Source organism: Geotrypetes seraphini, chromosome 4 (genome assembly GCF_902459505.1).
Source record: "Geotrypetes seraphini chromosome 4, aGeoSer1.1, whole genome shotgun sequence".
NCBI classification, from domain to species: Eukaryota; Metazoa; Chordata; class Amphibia; order Gymnophiona; family Dermophiidae; genus Geotrypetes; species Geotrypetes seraphini.
In genome coordinates this window covers 277,360,257-277,381,296 of record NC_047087.1, presented here as the reverse complement: position 1 = coordinate 277,381,296, position 21,040 = coordinate 277,360,257, and the positions used below count along the sequence as shown (strand labels likewise).

The 21,040-nt window shown below is 41.8% G+C and overlaps 1 protein-coding gene across 2 annotated transcripts in view; it reads right to left on the bottom strand.

The window, feature by feature from the left end:
- The window catches only part of ADAM12 (ADAM metallopeptidase domain 12), a 711,117-nt gene that overhangs the window by 621,583 nt on the left and 68,494 nt on the right, over positions 1–21,040 (bottom strand). For both annotated transcript variants that reach the window (XM_033941188.1, XM_033941189.1), the window contains exon 2: positions 5,547–5,680. In XM_033941188.1, the coding sequence (XP_033797079.1) occupies positions 5,547–5,680 (134 nt within the window). The remainder of the gene's footprint in view (positions 1–5,546; positions 5,681–21,040) is intronic.

Genomic DNA, 21,040 nt, shown 5'->3' with positions numbered 1-21,040 from the left:
ATCAGTGCAATAGACTTCAGAGATAGGGACCCAGGCCCATATACCACTGTAACTACTATATTTGTGGTGGAGAATGTGAGCCCACCAAAATCCACCCAGATCCCACTGTACCCACATATAGGTGACACTTGCAGGCATAAGGGCTATTGGTGTGGTCAAGTTGGGTGCAGTAGGTTTTAGGTAGGTTTTGAAGAGCTTAGCATACACCATAAGGGGGTTATGGTGAGATGTGTACCTAGGACCCTTTAAGAGAGGTTCACTTCAATGTTCTCTAAGGTACCCCACTGCTTTGCTGGGATGTCTGGCCCGTCTACTACAAATGTTGGCCCTTCCTACATGCCAATGGCTTGTTTTGTGCGTTTTTCATTTGGACTTTTTATTTTTTGAAAAAGGTCAAAAAGGATAGATGCACAAAAGGCAAACATGTCTTGAAAGGCCATTTTTGAAAAAAAAAAAATAGATGTTTTGTGGTTTGGAAAATGACCATTTTCTCTACCCAATTTTTGGACACACTTCACAAAATGTCCAAACTTAGACTTAGAAATCATATTGAAAATGCCTCTCCACCCAAGGTAAACCAGTTCTGCTACAAAAGTCAAAACATTTCTCCAATAACGTGTCCCCACTTTTATCCTGAATATCAACCCAAAATAGCATGACCACATCCAAGGCGGCTTTTATAGAGAGGAGGTTTAATCTTCCTGCTTTGTCAATGACTGTTAGATCACAGTGTCCCCATAGGGTTGGGTGACACTGTGTTAAACCTCCATATTCAACACCTTCCCATTTTAGACATAAGGCTAAAAACAAATAATCCTCTACTTAAACCCTGTGCTTACAAGCTCCACAGGGTATATGACAAGTATATGCTATTTCAAGGCTAAAAGGACAGCAACAATAATTATAAGCAAGTTGTTAGATGGCAACTTATGGCATGACTCTTTATTCGAGATAGTCAAGCCAGATGGTCAAGATAGTTCCTTCTAAGTTCTAGCACTGTATACAGTGGTAGCTGAGTCTTTTTTTTTTTTTAATACTCTTTACCTGCTAATAAGCTAACACCTAGTGTGAAACCAGTATTAAAATCTTGGCTTTAATGGGTGGATCTTAGCAACAGGAGGAGCAAACACCATGGTATTTATTGTACACTCATGGAAATCTGATTTGCACATGGTTTCCCTTCATTTTGATGTACATACTACTGTCCTTTCAGACTAGCTTGGCATGCATAATAAGTCCTTCTTGCATAGCATACTCTTTTTAGCACTCCTAAATTATTTTAATGTGCACATTAAGCGTTATTGCATAGGTCCCAAGAGCGCCACTATACACACTGTATGCGAACGAAAGCTGTTATCCATTAAAGCAGCACGTTTATGGGACTGCTTGCTTTTGCACCTGTGCTTCACTGATTTTAAAATATTAAAAACATTTCAAGTACGTTCCTGCATTTGACTGCCAGTGATCTTTTTTCATTTGAGGTCTTGTTCTTTTGAAACTGCAAACTGTAAAGCGCCTCAGGCTGACAATCATGGAAAACATTCAGGACATGAAATTAATACTAGCAGCATCAGAGAATCTGGAAACCAATCCAATTAACATGACTATCTCGACTGAATACTTCAGAGGAATCAAAATTTGTTGCTTCAAACTGACTTAAAGGAAAATGGATTCCATCTCAAAAGTCACCACCCAGGGAAATGGTCTAGGAGTTATGATGGACAATACTTTGGAATGCTCAGCTTAGTCAGGGGGGCGGTCAAAAAAGCAAACAGAATGTTAGGATCTGTTCAAAACTTGTCTCTGGAGATAATAATAATAGTTTATGTACAGCAGGACTGTGAAGTTTTATGCGGTTTACAATGATTAAAAATGTTACATAAGAACATAAGCAATGCCTCCACTGGGTCAGACCCGAGGTCCATCGTGCCCAGCAGTCCGCTCACGCGGCGGCCCAACAGGTCCAGGACCTGTGCAGTAGCCCTCTATCTATACCCCTCTATCCCTTTTTCCAGTAGGAAATTGTCCAATCCTTTCTTGAACTCCAGTACCGTACTCTGTCCTATTACTCCTCTGGAAGCGCATTCCAGGTGTCCACCACACGCTGGGTAAAGAAAAACTTCCTAGCATTCGTTCTGAATCTGTCTCCTTCCAACTTTTCCAAATGCCCTCTTGTTCTTTTATGTTTTGAAAGTTTGAAGAACCTGTCCCTCTCTATGCCCTTCATGATCTTGTAGGTCTCTATCATGTCTCCTCTGAGTCTCCGCTTTTCCAGGGAGAAGAGCCCCAGTCTCTCCAATCTTTCAGTGTATGAAAGGTTTTCCATGCCCTTAATCATTCGTGTTGCTCTCCTCTGGACCCTCTCAAGTATTGCCATATCCTTCTTAAGGTACGGTGACCAATACTAAACACAGCACTCCAGGTGCGGGCGTACCATTGCCCGATACAACGGCAGTATGACTTCCTTCGTTCTGGTCGTAATACCCTTCTTAATAATACCCAACATTCTGTTTGTCTTCTTCGCGGCTGCTGCGCATTGTGCTGTTGTTACAGATTGAGTAGTTCTAACAGAGTTAAAGTTTAGCGGTCAGTTGTTGTAGGGAAAGATTGTGCAGTGCAGCTACCTACGTACTTTAGGAACAAATATGTTTTAGGTGTCTCCTAAATTCCCCATAAGTATTCCCAAGCATGAGTAATTGTTTCAGATCTTTACCCCATAATGCTGCCTGATATGAGAAGAGATAATCAACAAGAATTGAACCTATTCCCTGAAATAGGACATTGGGCAGCATTATATCATCTACAATGAAATAAGGAGAAAGAGAATGGGGCTGATTCTGAAAGCAGTGCCCGCCGCTACTTTCAGAATCGGGGATACCAGCGCCTAGCAAGGACCCTAGGTGCCAGAAATGTAGGCCAGGGTTTACAGGTCTACTATTCCAGCACCTATGATCCTTGCAGAATTGTGGCTAGCGTCACCTAGTAATGCCGAAGTTTGGCGCTACCCCTAAATACGCCCACTTCTGGACTTTGACATCACTAGGCGACGCTAAGTACCAAGGACCTAGGTGTTGGTCTTGGAGGCCGCCTAGCATTGACTAATTTTTTGTTTTGACGAGGTTTTATTTGCTTTTTTAATGGCACAACCAATTATTGCACCACTTAGAACCAATGAAAACCTTTATGTTAGTTGCTGGTAGGTGCAATCTAGGTGCCTTTTGGTGACTAACTTATGGCGGCTTTTCGAGAATCTAACCCAATGTGTGTATTGCTTTACAAAAACTGTGGGAGCATGATTTGGGGGATATTGATGAGGAGTTGTATAAAGTGCTTTGGGGTAAAGTATATAGACCTACTCTATAAATTTCTTTGGCTCACAGTGGCATAGTAAGGGTGAGGGATGCCCGCGGCGGTAGTGCCCCTCCCCTGCCCTCCTCCCCTTTCCTCGTACCATTTTAATTTCTCCGGCGTGAGCAGCATGCCCACATCAGTGTTGGGTCACCCTTTGATGTCACTTCCTAGGCGCAGGTCCCGGAAGTTATGTCAGAGAGAGCACCGATGCCAATGTGGGCAGTAACCTTGCACCAAGGAAGTAAAACAGGTACGGTGAAAGGAAAGGTGTGCATGTGTGCAGCAAGGAGAGGAGCGGGGGTGGGGGTAGAGAGGAGCAGGGGTGCCGTGCCCTTAAGAAGACCGTGCCCGGGGCGGACCCCCCTGCACCCCTCTTACTATGCCACTGGTGGCTCAGTCACATTTTCATGTTGTGGCATTAAGGCATTATGAGCTCCTTACAAAGTTTCTAAATTGTCTGCTCATGGGTCTAGTTTATGTTGGACCTGTAAGATCGAAGTGGGCACCTTTTTTCACATGTTTGGGTCTGCTAATGTAAAGGAATTAGAGGGTTTGTTTTGGCATAAAGTTCAAGATGTTTTCATATTTTGTATTGAACTAACCTATAAATTATTATTTTACACTAGTCTTTAAGGCTGTTATATTAACGGGGTGCTAGAATAGATTTGTGTGTCTGTCTTTCTTTCTGTCTCTCTCTTTCTCTCTCCTTGGCCGCTGTATGTCTGTTTGTCTTTTTTTGCTGTCTGTGTCTTTGGCCGCTGTATGTCTGTCTGTCTTTATTTTGGTATCTGTCTCTTTTAATCTGTCTCTGTAGCCCCCTGTCCTTCTGTGTGTGTCTTTTTTTTTCTGTTTGTCTCTCTCTCCTTGTACAAAGTTGGTTTGTTTGTTTTTTCTTTAAATCTGTCTCTGTAGACCCCTGCTCTTCTATGTGTTTTTTTGACTGTCACCTTCTGTCTATCTCTTTGGCTGCTGTCTGTATTTCTTACTTTTGGTCTCTCTGTCTGTGTTTGTTTTGGTGTTTGTCTCTTTGGCTGCTGTATGTGTTTTGTTTTGTTTTTTCTGTGTCTCCTATTATTAACCAGCATTCCCTCCCCCTCCATTTCCCTCCCCCCACACTACTTCCCTGTGCAGCAGCAGCATTTCCCCTACCCTCCCTTTCCCTTCCCACGTTCTGCCCAGCTCCCTTAATCCCTTTCCGCCCCCCTTCCCTTCCCGCGGTCCAGACAAACCTGCGACTCCAGCAGCCTCTGCAGCACTGTACACATGCTGCTTCAGGGCCTTCTACTGCCCTGATTTGCTCTGCCGCGTCTCTGATGATGTCATAAGGGATGTGCCAGAGTAAATCAGGGCATGAGTTTATCCAGGCATGAGTTTATAGTTTTATAGTTTATTTGTATCCCGCCTTTCCCAAGGAGGGTCACAATAAGATGCAAACATAATCAAAATCACTTACATTTCAACAATATCAAACATCATGACACATACAAATAATAATAAAAAAAACCCATGAAAATCACAAGGAGGCTACCAGCACCTCCCCTAAACACATACCAGTTTAGGTCCCATATTTCATCCTACAGGAAAGATGTTTTTTCAGCATTTTCTTAAAATTGCACAAATTTGTTTGCTGTCATAGATACCCTGGGAACTTATTTCACTGCTGAGGGCCCACACATAAAAACTTTAGACACAGACAATCGCAGTTGTTTCACTGTCGGAATAACTAGATCAGCGCGGGTTCAGTTTAATTATGCTCCGTAGTTTACAGAATCCTGTCAGGCTCTGTGCCATAATTCCTTTGCTAAGATTGCTCAGGGTTCAAACTGTGTGGAGGAAATCCTAACTGTTTCTTCTTGGAAAAGGTATAAAGTTGAAGGAACTATTTCAATTACAGTTCTCATAGCAAGGACTATGTTGGAATAATTTGCCTACTGAAGACAAATAAGAGCACGCTTGCTTAAGTTTTAGAAAGAAGCTCAAAACCTATTTCAAAAACTAGATTGAAAACAGTTGCCTCTAGCAATTATTTGACTAGAAACATCTTTATTGTCTATAAAAACATACGAAAGCATTTCCATTGAAGAAACATTTGGGGTACAGATGCTTACGGACTTTCTACAGTCTCAGAATAATTTGTTATCATTTGCAGTTGTGCGCGTGTGTTTGAAGAGATAGTGAACAGATGGAAAACTGACCTTTGAATAGGTGTTTGTTATTGGTTTCCAGTCTGTCCCAATCAAAAGATGGGGGACTATTATTTCATAATATCCTGAGCGATTGCTGTGTGGCTCTTGCCTAGGTGATTCCAGTGTATTGTACACAATCTCTCCTAGGTAAAAAAGAGAAAAATTAGTAATAATAATCACTGTATTGTATTGCATTTTTTGAATTTGATATACTGCTTGCACATGAATATTAAGAGGTTTACAAAGCTAATAATATAATAGGCACATTGAACAACCCTCTCTGTCCTGGGCGGGCTCATAATCTTACTAAAATGCCTGAGAGAAGAACATTGCTTATATAAAAAATAAATTGGAGGAAGACATCATAATATTAACTACAGGGAGTCCCAAGTATCGAGGAAAGATTACATTCCCCCCAAAAAAGTAAGTAAAAAAACAGATTTATAAATTATGATCAAGTAAAAATAGAAGAGTGAAGATAAAAGAAATAAAAGAAAAATTAAAAACAAATTATTTTAATGCTGAGTCATCTAGATTTAGAGCATAAAGAACGTACGAATAAAAAAAGATAAATGGAACACAAACATGACTTGTCCTATTAGTACATCGTATCAATTAGAGATTTAGAGTTGGTTCAGTCCAAACAAATTCCAATCAGGCATTATTGTGAGAAAAAGCGACTACTAGAACCCCAAAAAAGCATGAAATGAAAAGTAATGAAAGTAAAAACTGTACGAAGCGAAATCTGTCACATCAACATCAGCAGCTAAAGAGACATTATCAGCATCACCCGCCTCGAGGTGAACGCAAACAGCTTCACAATGGGACATTCTTTGCGAAACAGTCAAAGAGATGTGTTTTTGTAATGTGTTGCCATAGGTACGGAACAGAAGAAACCTTTTGGAAATCAGGCACCAAAGCTCTAAATAATAAACAATGATATTAATGTAGCTCGGCTTTAAATGTCTCTTGGCTTTGATGATTCTCACTTCTTTAGTTTTCTTTTTGAATTCTAGCAGATTCTTCCTCATTTTGGGGCTTCAGTCTCAAAAGGAACCTGCCATAATTGGATCACAGTAAAATGAGGCTGTAATATTTAGCCGGCGGTGTTCAATGTTTCTTTAGGCGGAGGAGGGAAGAGGAGTGGGCGGGGTTCTCTCTTTGGGGTAGGGGTGTTGATCATGGCCATGGAGGACATAAGAATCCAGTCCTCCGCGGTAGATCTCGGAGAGAATGAGAGCCAGGCCTTGAACCTGCGCAGATGCTCAAGGCCCAGCCCAGGCAAGAGGCGGGATCTTTCCTTAACTGGCACTGGCACGCAGCAGATGGGGTAAGGAGCTTGTTTGGGTGGGTTGGCGGGTGGATGCCGCTTCCAGCACGGGGGTGCAATGCAGTTCTCGCGGGGGGGGGGGGGGTGTTCACAGGTGGGGGGTGCGATGCTGGTTTAAGGGAGGGTGATGGAGGAGGTGGAATGAATCAAAGTGATTTTCCCTTACTTCCTATGGGGAAACTCGCTTTGATATATGAGCAATTTGATTTACGAGCATGCTTCTGGAACAAATTATGCTCGTAAAGCAAGGTTCCACTGTATTGATTCACCCTTTGTCTTTCATAATTAGATTGTAAGCTCTTTTGAACAGGAACTGGCTCTTGCCTAATGTACAGCACTGCATGCATCTGGTAGTGGATCCATTTTACTGCAGACCAATGCATACCTCATTTCTTTTTGATTTATCAAAATAGTTTCACACTGGTCTGAAGTGAGCAGGAGGGACCTCAAAAAATGTAGAATTATTCCATCAAACCTGAAAGCAATGGAGCTTTCTTCCACCAAAGTAGGAAATTGTTTATAAGTGATGTGGTCTTAGTATGTGCTACAATATTTTCCAAGTCCTACCCCATACTTTAAAGGCTTAGATCAGAATGATTAGAATCCACTGATACACTTTGGAATTTATGTTCTAAAATAGAAGAACCAATTTAAGGCCATATCAGAAATTCCAATGTCCCTCAATCTAGTTAATAACATGGTATGGTCCAATGTGTCAAATACAACACTTAGGTCTAATAAAACCAAGAGAGCATCACTTCTTATATCTAAATTCTTCTAACAATCATCGACATTATCGACTAAAACAGTTTCACTGATATGAAATTTTCTAAAACCAGCTTGGAATGCAGAAAGAATTTCTTGCTTCTCAACAAAATCAAGCATTTATACTAAAATTGTTTTCTCTAAGATTTTATATAAAAAAAGATAAGTTAGACACTGGCCTAAAATTACTTGGTTGACTCACATCTAATGTAGGTTTTTTCAATATCAGACTTACTACTGCTGTTTTTCAAGCCTTGGGTACAGATCCCAACCTCAATGATTCATTAATCAGAAACACAACAAATTAGTAACAAAGATGAAGGACATGAATCAAAAACAGAGGCCTCAATCTGTCTACCGGTATATATCAAGAGAGATAGGATGAAGCTGAATCAAAAGTTCAACTCTAGGCCTCTCCTGACTATTAGATTGAGATCGATTTTAACACCAACTCTCTTTTATCCAAAGATTGATCCTCTAAATCCAATATAGAATGAAAAAAAATCAGATAGCAATTCACAATTTGGTTGCCTATTCAAGGAGGATTCAATCCCACGTGAGGCATTAAACAGATTGTTTTGTTACAGCAAAAACATTTGTAGATGTACTAGGCCCTTAGGGTTGCCATATGGCGGATTGAGACATCTGGGTTTTACCTCCATTGCTTTCAATAGAAGTAAACCCCAGATGTTTCTATCTGGCGTCCTTATTTCCATTGCTTTCAGTAGAAGTAAAACCCGGATGTCTCAATCCGTCCTCCTTTTTCTGGAGTCATATGGTAACCCTTTCCTGGGGGCTTTTAGCAACATTTGAGAAAAATAGAGCTTTTTCGCTTCAGGAACAGCCATTTTATAATCATCTGACAATTTTCTCCAAGCACAGAGATCATTGGTAATCCGAGTCCTACATCAATTCCTTTCTGCCTTCCTCACCTTCCTTTTCAAAATTCCAAGCTGGTCAGTAAACCAAGGGGAAGTAAAATTATGGGAATTACATTTGACAGTCTTAGTAGTGACCAACCGCTTGTACAATCGCTGAACTCCTGAATTCAAGAGAGCAGTCAACCAAATCCAGATCTCTCTATTGCATCCTTTTGTTTGTTTGTTTGTTTTTTAACTTCTTTATTCATTTTTAAAACTACAATTGTGCACAAAAATGATATAGTTAAATAGAAGAATAATTTTATAGCACAATACACTTTTAAAGATAATAAGAAAACTTATTTTCCCTCAACCAGTTAATGAACAAAATCTTAAAAATATTTAGTGCGTGGTTTGCGTGTGCTAAAACCGCTAGCGCACCTTAGTAAAAGGAGCCCAAAGTGTAAAAACATGATAACCACCATTTTCCACTCTGAATTTTTAATAGATACATCAATTGCCACATCCAGTGCACAAAAGAAAAATGTTTATCCATTTTTTTTTTTTAGGCTCTGAAAAGAGCCTTTGGGTTTAATAAGCGTTGATGATTCTCTACCAGAGCTTCACTTTTTCTTAGGCGCCCCCTTTGCAGGTTTTGCTACCTTGGGCTTGGCAGCCTTTGCTGGACTTTTCTTCACCTTCATTTTCACCGGTTTGGCTTTAGCCAGGCTCTTAGCTACTTTCTTGGGATTAACCGCTTTTGCCTTTTTGGGTTTCTTGGCTGCTTTCTTGGTCATGGTTGCTGACGGCTTCTTGGCCTTCTTCGGACTCTTTTTCATTCCGGCCTTGCCGCCTTTTTTGCTTTCTTCACTGTATCCATTTTTTAAAGTTAACATTTATACATTAAAATATAATAATAATAATTTATTCTTGTATACCGCCAAAGCCATAATAATTTGAGGCGGTTTACAATGAGAAGTACTGGATAATCAGTGAAAAAAATACAATACAAATTATCAGAAATACATACAAGATATAAGGATAAAAGATTAAAAACAGTGAATCAAGTTACAAATTGATCAAACAACTGTGTTTTTACTAATTTTCTAAAAGTAAAATAAGATGGAGCACACATAATAATATTACCCAACCAGTCATTCAATTTGCCTGCCCGAAATGCCTCCATCGGTAACCAAAGTAGTTTTTGATAACAGGGAGTAATATGTTCCCATTTTTTCAAACCAAAAATCAGCGGAACTGCTGAATTTTGAATAACTCAAAGCCTTTTCAACGTTTTCTTATATGTACCCAAATAAATAATATTGCACTAGTCGAACATACTTAAGATGGAAGACTGAACTAAAAGACAAAATGATGCTACATCAAAATATTTTTTAATGGTTCGGAGTTTCCATAAGACCGAGAAACATTTTCTGACTAGCAAATCCGTATGCTCTTCTAAAGTGATATGCAGAGAATTAAACCATCACGTTGTCTATCCCTTTAACCAAGAGGACTGACATTAGTAATCTTTCCAGAGGCATACAGTAATTCCCATTGAATCTCTTCATGCATCTGCTCTGTTTCAGTGCAGGTCTGTACTGAGGGCTGGGCAAGCAGGATAGCAGGAGGAACCAAAATTGCACTCTGTCCATTGTCTCCTCTTCTTGGTTGTGGAGCAGTGGTCAGGGCAGAACAGGGTTACCACGGGGCATGTCACACAGGCCACAATTCTGACTTGGTATGGTCCTGATAGGAGGGGGTGCCGAAAAGTTCTCAGCCCAACCAAGAAAAGAATGACGTGGATACGGTTCAATCAATGATCTGAAACAAGGTCAAAACATAGAATTTTGTTTCTGCAAATTGGCCCTTAACGAAATAAGAGAACACTCTTTTCAGATACAGTGGCAAAATGATGCTCAGAATTTAGTAAGTTGATTGGTTGGGCTGAGAACCTTTCAGCACCCCCTCATACAGTGTACTACTATACCAAAAATTAGTCTCATATTTCTTGTGGCATTCAATGTAGGATTAGACTTTATTCACATCGTATAAAGTTAGGGAAAGCCTGGGTTCAAAGCCCACTGCCACTGCTCAATATCTAAGGCAAGTCAAAAACCTCAGGTACAAACTTATATTGCAAGTCCTCTAGAGCAGTGGTTCCCAAACCCTGTCCTGGGGGACCCCCAGCCAGTCGGGTTTTCAAGATATCCCTAATGAATATGCATGAGAGAGATTTGCATACCTGTCGCTTCCATTATACGCAAATCTCTCTCATGCATATTCATTAGGGATACCTTGAAAACCCGACAGGCTGGGGGTCCCCCAGGACAGGGTTTGGGAACCACTGCTCTAGAGCAATGGTTCCCAACCCTGTCCTGGAGGACCACCAACAGGTTTTCAGGATAGCCTTAATGAATATGCATGGAGCAGATTTGCATGTCTGTCACCTCCATCATATGCAAATCTCTCTCATGCATATTCATTAGGACTATCCCAAAAATCCGACTGGCTGGTGATCCTCCAGGACAGGGTTGGGAACCACTGCTCTAGAGCAGGGGTCTCAAAGTCCCTTCTTGAGGGCTACAATCCAGTCGGGTTTCCCCAATGAATATGCATGAGATCTATGTGCATGCACTGCTTTCAATGTATATTCATTGGGGAAATCCTGAAAACCGGACTGGATTGCGGCCCTCAAGGAGGGACTTTGAGATCCCTGCTCTAGAGCAATGGTTCCCAACCCTGTCCTGGAGGACCAACAGGCCAATCGGGTTTTCAGGCTAGCCCTAATGAATTTGCATGAGAGAGATTTGCATATAATGGAAGTGACAGGCATGCAAATCTGCTCCTTGCATGTTCATTAGGGCTAGCCTGAAAACCCGATTGGCCTGCTGGTCCTCCAGGACAGGGATGGGAACTACTACTCTAGAGAGAGGAAAATACCTACTGTAGTTGGATGTGGCTCATCTTGAGCTGAGAAAAGGCAGGAACAAAATCCCGACCCCATATATCTTTTTGTAAACAGAAAATATACGGTAACAGCTGCTTATTTTCTGTGTCTGATTCTAAAAGCATCAGTGAGACAAGGCCTATCACAAGGTGGCAGACTGGAAGCATGCTAGAACAGAGACTAAATCGGGCAGAGAAATATCATCGGCAAGCAGTCTTGAAGAACAAATATAAATAAAGCTGAGAGCATAGTGCTTGTGCAGAATGATCAGTGGCTTAACATAAGAATTTATCATTTTCTGAGGTACATGAAAAAAATTGGCCTGGACTAGCTGCTGCTGCACGAGCTGAACATTTAGGGCTCCTTCTACAAAGCCACGCTAGCGGGTTTAACGCACGCGACTTTTCATCACACGCTAACCCCCGCGCTGGCTGAAAAACTACCCCCCCCCCCGCTCAAGAGGAGGCGGTAGCGGCTAGCGAGGCCGGCGGTTTAGCGCGCGCTATTACACGCATTAAACCGCTAGCGCGGCTTTGTAAAAGGAGCCCTTAAGCCGTCATTTTTGGGATTTGGTAGCAATGGTACCTTCCAGTTCAATCCATTCTTTTCCTGAACATCTCCACAGAAAATAATAATCCAAAAGAGCCACAGCTTTTCTGCTGCACAATCCTTATTGTACATGTTTCTAAAACATGTTTTAGCCCTTCTGGCACTGCGTTGGCAGGAAAGTTCCATGTAGTCCACATATCTTTCATTAGTTAACTGGTCAAGAATTCCCCTTCCCGTTTTACATTCTTGAATGACACATAGTTCTCCCCCACCATCCTTCCTATAAAAAAAACTGTTGGCAAGGATATTCTTCATCCATCAGATGCCAAAATGTATTTCCTTCTGGAGCATGTTTTATTCATTATTTTTTAGCAGGGTATCTAAATTCACAAAATATTTCCTTGTTCGTTACATGTTATTGAAAAGCTTCAATGGTCTTTATTAGGTGGACGTTTTGATAGGTTTCCATTCTTTTTCAGATCAGTTTCCATTTCTTTCAGTTCATTTATGTTCAAGACACTGAAATGCTTCTGTCTGATTTGTTCCACTTGTTTCCATTAAAGGTAAAGAGGGAAGAAATTTATAACTCTAGCAGGGGGGTATTCGATTCAATATTTATGAAACTTGCTGGTAGATGCCAACAGTACAGACAACAGCTTCTCAACACATTATGGATGAAATGCACACCCCAAAGAGGGGGCAAAGAACATTAGTGGTATTAACAGCCCAAAGCACCAAAAGATGGGCAAAGAGCATTACAAGAGTGGCTTGAAACCTTCAAGAGGTAGAGAGGGGCAAAGGAAGCACCAACAGCTGATGTTAAAGGCCTCTGCCCCTCTGATTCTTTATGGTAATGTCTCTCAAACTTTGTGCCATTGCAAAGTGGTGTGCCCCGAAGACATTCCAGGTATCCCAAGAGAGATTCCAGAATTTTGCTTTAATTTTAAAAATTCCCTTCATAAATGCACACTAGAATAGATGACATGTATATCGCATATGCAAGAGTCTGTCAAGGTTATGAGCGACTGTGTGCATAAGGATACAATTGACCAGACAAGCATCATTCTTTGATGTGATTGCTCTTTGAAAACTAACGGCAAGTAATTTTAGTTTTATTTTTTTATGCAGTAGTTATCATAAGAACATAAGAAGTTGCCTCCACTGGGTCAGACCAGAGGTCCATCGCGCCCAACAGTCCACACCCGCGGCGGCCCATCAGGTCCATGACCTGTCAAGTGGTCCCTGACTCTTCCTATAACCTATCTCTACTTCTATCTGTACCCCTCAATCCCCTTATCCTTCAGGAATTTATCCAAACCTTCTTTGAATCCCTATAGTATTCTGCTCTATCACAACCTCCGGGAGTGCGTTCCATGTGTCCACCACTCTCTGGGTGAAGAAGAACTTCCTGGCATTGGTTCTAAACCTGTCCCCTTTCAGTTTCTCCGAATGACCCCTTGTACTAGTGGTTCCCCACAGTCTGAAGAATCTGTCCCTATCTACCTTATCTATGCCTTTCAGGATTTTGAAGATTTCTATCATGTCTCCTCTAAGTCTCCGTTTTTCCAGGGAGAACAGCCCCAGCTTTTCTAACCTGTCAGCGTTTGAGAAGTTTTCCATTTCTCTTATCATTTTTGTCGCTCTTCTCTGGACCCCTTCAAGTATTGCCATGTCCTTCTTGAGGTACGGCAACCAATACTGGACACAGTACTCCAGATGCGGGCGTACCATTGCATGATATAGTGGCATGATGGTCGTGATACCTTTCTTGATGATACCCAGCATTCTGTTTGCTTTCTTTGAGGCTGTCGCATATTGTGCCAATGCTTTCATTGTTGTATCCAAAGCAATCGAGGCTTTGTTACCGTTTGGATCTTCTTATCTTTACGAACTTGGATTTTCAGCTCTGACAGAAATTAAATTGAAAAAAAAAAAAAGAAAAAGACTGCAGATGGCGGATGATGAAATTCATGTTTGCTTGTTGACTATCGAGCCGCATTTTGAGTTCATTTGAATTCAAAAACAAGCACATCCATCACATTGATTAGCAATTCAATTCTATCTGCTTTAGTTTCACCGTAGTTACAATTACCCATGCATAGCTTAAAGAACTTTAAATAAATAACTCTCAAATTTAATTTTTTGTTGGTTTTGCAATTTTAAATCAAACAAACTTAGAACAAAAAAACTTGCTCAACTAAAGTTGAATCAAACATACAAACTGAGACAAGTGTGGTGAAACCAATTAAACTGATATCATTAACAAAGGGAACCGTAGACTTCAAACAGCCAAACACCCATCACTGATTGGTGTTTCAATGGGGTATGAATATCATCACAAATCTACGGAACTCCAAAACAGGCTATTGATATTTACAAAAAATGCAGAAAATTACATCAACCCAGACTATAATGTGGCAAAAGCACTTAGCTTGACCCAACGAGAGCTCAGCTGTTTCACCAATTGTAGCTTCTTCGGGGGTTCAAAGACTTTTGCAGCCTGGTTTATTTATTTCAGCAGCTATATTTGCCTGTACCTAATGGATGATATAAAACGAAAGGTTTTAAAGCCTGCACGATTTACATGTAATATAACATCCTCTATAATAAAACCCTAAGCGCGCATGCGCACTTACAACGCCGTGATTCCTGACAGCGTGATTTGTGACTCCATGGCCGTGTTTGATTTGTAGCATGCAACGGCTTGCACGTGCGGCGTGCAGCAGCTTGTGGCTTGCGGCGCATGCGGCGGTGAGAGCAATGGCAGGAGGGTGTCCTTCGAGGTGCTGCGAGGCGTCCGGCTGCTACTGCTGCACAGGGAAGTGGAGGGGGAAAGGGAAAAGGGGCTACTTTGAGCGGAGGGGTGTGCTGGGGGGCAGGCAGCAATCTTGGTTTGCCTGGGGGGGGGGGGGGCAGAGAAAGATAGGCAGGGAGCCAGGGAGAGAGACAGAGAGATAGACAGAAAGAAAGACAGACAGACAAGGGGCCAGGGAGAGACACAGACAGAAAGAATGACAAACAGACAGGGAGCCAGAGAGACAAACAGACAGTGGCCAAGGAGAGAGAGAGAGAGACAGACAGAAAGAAAGACAGACAGACACATCTATTCTAGCACCCATTAAGGTAACGGGCTTAAAGACAAGTTACTTAAAAGTTACTTTAATCCCTTACTACTCCCCTTAGTTTTATTTTTATTCATTCTCAAAAGTTTAAAATCACTTACAAAACAACTGCCTGCTTAAATTCTCTAAAGTTAGTTCACAACTGATGCTGCTCTGAAAAAGATGGCGGTGACTTTTCAAACGAAAGCCGTCGTCTCACCCTATCAATGAATGCCACGTCACCCCTTGCTCAAAGATGATCATCCTGCTCTTATCGTGCACATTTCTTCTTCATCTGCCCTGTTATATTACGACAACCTCCTGTTTTCTTACAACCCTCTGCTCTGCGCCCTCACTCCTTCCTCATTTTTTTAGGAGGAAACCTGCCAGCCCTACCTATGAGTGAATCTCAGAGAAGAACAGAATAACACCTCAAGGTTGATAGTGAGAAAAATATCAGTTTGCAAAATTATTGTGAAGCTCTTGCCATCTTGTTGAGCAGACTGGATGGACCATGCAGGTTTTTATGTTAATACGGAGTTCTACTAATGAACATAAGAATAGCCTTACTGGTTCATCAAGCCCAGTAGCCCGTTCTCATGGTGGCCAATCCAAGTCACTAGTACCTGGCCAAAACCCAAAGTGTAGCAATATTCCATGCTACCAGTACAGGTCAAGCAGTGGCTTCCCCCATGTCTTTCTCAATAACAGACTATGGACTTTTCCTCCAGGAACTTGTCCAAACCTTTCTTAAAACCAGCTACGTTGATAGGGAATGGATGTTTAAAATATTCTTCAAATATAAAGATGTTCCTTTTTTGTCTAATATTATAAGAATGTACCCAGATGTTTCACATCCGACACAGAAGAGAAGAAAACAGTTTCTTATATTGAGACCAAGGGTGGTTCAGTTGGGGGCGACCTTTGTTCTGTAAATGTGTAATGATATATAACGAGAACAGATATGTTTTTTATGAACTACAGCAGTTATCTAAATTTATTGCTTCTCAGGATAGTAAGTAATAGATTATTCTGATTTTTTAATCCGTTTAGATAAGAAAATGATCTACGGCAGTCGAGCCTCCTTTTGGTTTTCATGGTTATATATTTTGTTTGTTAAATTTCAGCAATTTCTGCACTGTCTCCATTTGATTGTGGACTAACTATATTGTGTTATCAAAATTTTCCTTGAATTATGTGGATTTAAAGATAATTTCTTATTTCATGATATTTTTTCTTGTGTTTTTATTTTGATTGTTAAAATTATAAAACTAATAAAGAAATATATATATATATATATATATATATATAAACAACTATGCTATCTGCTCTTACCACATCCTCTTGCAATGCATTCCAGAGCTTAACTATTCTCTGAGTGAAAATAAGTTTCCGTGTAACTTCATCGAGTGTCCTCTAGTCTTTTTAATTTTTGACGGAGCAAAAAATCGATCCACTTGTACCAGTTCTATTCCCCTCAGGATTTTGTAGACTCTTTTCCAAGCTGAAGAGCCCTAACCGTTTTAGTCTTTCCTCATACCAGCCATAAGTTGGGCACTCCATTTGGGTGAGGGCTCTTCCAGTTACGAGCTCTTTTTAACCTGTTTGCTAACTCTTTCATTATTACTTCAGACCATTCCTTAGCATTGATGTTTGTCTTTTCCAAATGTTCCTGTATATTGGTTAGCTTTTTTAGTTCTTGTTTATTACTTTATATTACTATTATAGGCTCCAGAGTCCACATACAAATTTCTGCAAAACCTTTCTCTTTCAGTTTTCGCTCATGATACTATCATTGTACAGATGCTCTTTCTAGATTCTCGTAGATCTGCTTTTGGTCCTCTCTAAATATTTTATTTTGATATCTCTCTTTTCTTCATGTCTCCTGTTGCTCCTTTCAGTATATGTTGGAGCACATGAATTGTCTTTTGTTAAAGCTGAATATTTGATGTTTTGAATCTTTCTCATTAACCCCCCTCCCCCCTTTTACAAAACTGTAGCGTGGTTCTTAGCGACGGCCGTGGTGGTAACATCTCCGACGCTCATACAATTCCTATAAGAGTCAGAGCTATTACTGCCTCGGCCTGCTCTAAAAAAGTGCTATGGTTTTGTAAAAGTGTGTGTGTGTGGGGGGGGGGGGACTTAGATAATCTTGTTATTATATTATATATATATATATATATATATATATATATATATATATATAAAAATTATATTACATATATATAAATTCTATATCGTTCTCCCAGGGGAGCTCAGAACAGTTTACATGCATTTATTCAGGTACTCAAGCAGTTTTCCCTCTCTGTCCCGGCAGGCTCACAATCTATCTAACGTACCTGGGGCAATGGGGGGATTAAGTGACTTCCCCAAAGTGAAGTCCCCAAAGTCCCTCCTTGAGGGCTGAATCCAGTCAGGTGTTCAGGATTTCCATAATGAATATGCATGAGATCTATGTGCATGCACTGCATTCAATGCACATTCATTGGGGAAATCCTGAAAAACCCAACTGGATTTGGCCCTCAAGGAGGGACTTTGGGGACCCCTGGTCAAGCACATGTCTGCATGCAGTGATTCAATTTTTCATTGCATGTCTCTTTTCCAAGGAGGAGCTGTCATCGTTGTTTTGGTCTGGTCCTATGTCGTTTTTTTTGGTAGAATTCTCTCAGGAACTCTTTTTGCTGCACAGTATTGGATTTGATTTAGCTCTGTAATATCAGTAGATTGTCGCTTTTACTTATCTTATTTGTTACTCCAGGCATTAGATTCAGCGTGGGCAGTTGTTCCATTGCCTTCATTATGTTTCATTAAGAAGATAACTTTAAGTAGATGTTGGAGGAGAAAGTTGTGCTGTTTTTCAGCACAACCCACGTATCAGGGCTGACCAAGTGTAGATGCTGCAATAACCGCCCTAAATTTGTCAGCCATCTCCCTCTCCTTTGTCTGAAATCCTTTTTGCTTATCCACCATCCCTCCCTGCCTCTCTGCAGTCTAATATATTTCAAAACAGAGAGTCTCAGTGGCTGATCTGCCTCCCTCTAATGCTCAAATATATATTTAAAAATAATCATAAACAAAGTACCTGTATCTGTTCCTCCTTCTCTCTCTTTGAGCTTCAAATATTTTAAAAAAACCAAACCATTTCTTGAGGATGGGTGATCTCCCCAATTTGCTTCATTGCTATAGAAAGAATAAGCACTTGCCAGGGATCCCTTTCACACTTCCTTGCTGTGCAGAGTAAAGAGCAGGTTTTTTTTTGTTTTTTTTTTTGGGAGGGGTCCCCCTTCCTCTTTCCTCCTATCCCCCAAAAAGCCTAAATTGCTGACTGGGGATCCCCTTCAGAAGATGCAACATAGATATTAAGCTCTTTAGGAAATAACCTTATTGTATGTTTTGAGTGCTATAAAATGATAACAATTTTTTATTATTATATTACACCTCTAACTACACTGGCCCCATAATAATTCTGTTGCTGCCTTGTACCTGTGATATTACATAGTTTATTTACCCTTCAACCTTCATTTGTTAAAGTGGTTTCCAAGCTCTGGTCAATGAGACCATTATAGGGATTCGTCAGGGCACAATGAAGAGAAAAAAAATGTCTTTCCATGTGGCTATAATCCTTGGGTAGCTGTTGCAAGGTCAGGTTAGCATAGGGTTACCAGACATCTGGGAAAACCCGGACATGTCCTCTTTATAGAGGACTGTCGGGGCCCCTAGAGGGATTTCCAAAACCAGCAGCTTGTTCTGTTTTTGAAAGTCCCCAAGCTCGTCGTGGCCATGTCTGGAGGGCATGTGCACCTGCATGTTATGTCATCGCTTCAACATCCGTGCACGCGCAGAGGCCCTCTAGATGCGGCCCCGAGCTCAGGGAAGGAGGCATGAGGTTTGTTTGGGGGTGGGGATGGGGGCGGAATAGGGTGTGGCTGCGAGCAGAAGGGGCGGAACAGAGGAATAATGGGGCGGGGCCAGGTGTCTTCTGTTTTTTTATAGAAGAAATCTGGTAACCCTTAGCAGTGGCTGCTCAGTTGGTGCTAGCGACAGCAGCCAGGATTGGGATTAGAAGTAGCTGTTTAGGCTACAAGCACAAATGGTTGTAGGGTTGGGACCAGGAAACATGTGGGCCAGAAACAGCAGCAGCCTTAGAAGTGAATTGAAAAGGAGACTAAGTTGTTGTCAGGCTTGGATGATCCTAATTTCCCCTGCCCAACCTTAGTAAAATAAGGGGTCATAGAGAATGACACGGTGACAGATTTTGTCACCATCTCTGCGGATAATTGTGGGAAACCGTCCCCATATCATGTTTTAAGGAGCGGAGGAAGAATCAGAGTATGAATGGGCACAACCACTATCCCTCAAGCCTTGCATTGAAGAATGCTGGTGTAGAAGGACTGAGGTTGAGATAGACACTAAAGAATGACACAGGATGGTTTCCCTCCTGGGACTGTCTACTGGCTTGGGAGTTGGGATGGAGAAGATGTTTCACATTTGTAAAAGATGAAACTATGATTTGAAAATTGACACCTGTGAACGTGTAAATAGTTGATTGTTACTTAAGGTGACCGTTTTGAACGGGACCATCCTGTTTTGAGATCCCCTGACCCGCTGTCCCCACGCACAGCTTTGGGATGCCGAAATGTCCCTTTTTCAGGGACTGCATCCTGAAGCTGTGTGTGGGGACAACGGGACAGGCGATTGCTTCCCCTACCTCCAGCGCCGAAGCCTGCCCCACCCTCCCAACCAGCCCCCCTGCTGCTGCCTACCACCGCTTCAAACACCCCGCTGCTGCTGCTGACCAGCCCCGCCACAACTAAGGCAAAGGAAGGTCCAGGTGCTGGCCCACAAACCTTCTTCCCAACGTCAATTCTGACATCAGAGAGGAAGTTCTGGGCCAGCTGGCCCAGAACTTCCTCTCCGATGTCAGAATTGATGTCGGGAAGAAGGTTTGTGACCCGGCGCCTGGATCTTCCTTTGCTTTAGTTGCGGCGGTCGGCAGCGGTGGCAGGGGGGATGGTGTTTGAAGTGGTGGTAGGCAGCAGCAGTGGGGGCCGGTCCGGGGGGGGCAGGCTTCGGCTTCTGCGCTGGAGAGAGGGAGGCAGGCAGGCTGGCTTTAGCGCGGAAGTGAGGGAGGGAGGTAGGCTGGCTAGCTTTGGGGGAGGGGTGGGACAAAGGCTGGAAGGCAGTGAGGAGAACATAGGAAGGAGCACTGGGGCTCTAAGGACATAGGAAGGAGACACTGGAGGCACTAAGGACATGAGAATGGGACACTGGGGCACTAAGGACATGGGAAGGGGAACTAAGGACATGGGAAGGGGCACTGGGGGCACTAAGGACATAGGAAGGGGAACTAAGGACATGGGAAGGAGGCACTGGGGGCACTAAAGATATGGGAAGGGGAACTAAGGAAATGGGAAGGGGCACTGGGGGCACTAAGGACATAGGAAGGGACAATAAGGACAAAGGAAGGAGACACTGGGGGCACTAAGGACATAGGAAGGGGAACTAAGGACATGGGAAGGAGGCACTGGGGGCACTAAGGATATGGAAAGGAAGGAGGGAGGGAATAGAAAGCGACAATTGTTGGGCCTGAGTGCAGAAAGAAAGAAAGAAATGAAAGAAAGGATGCATAGTCAGAAGGAAACACAACCAGACTCATGAAATCACCAGACAGCAAAGGTAGGAAAAATGATTTTATTTTCAATTTAGGGATCAAAATGTGTCAGTTTTGAGAATTTGTATCTGCTGTCTATTATTTTGCACTATATTTGTCTATTTTTCTATAGTTACTGAGTTGACATTGCATATTTTAAAGTCATCTGCCTTGATATCTTTGAAAAACCCCCAAATATAAATGATAATTAGCATTTTCTCTGCGTATAGTGTGCTTTGTGGTTTTTTTTTTTAATTTTATGGTTACCATTATGAATTAATAAGATATTATGTGTACA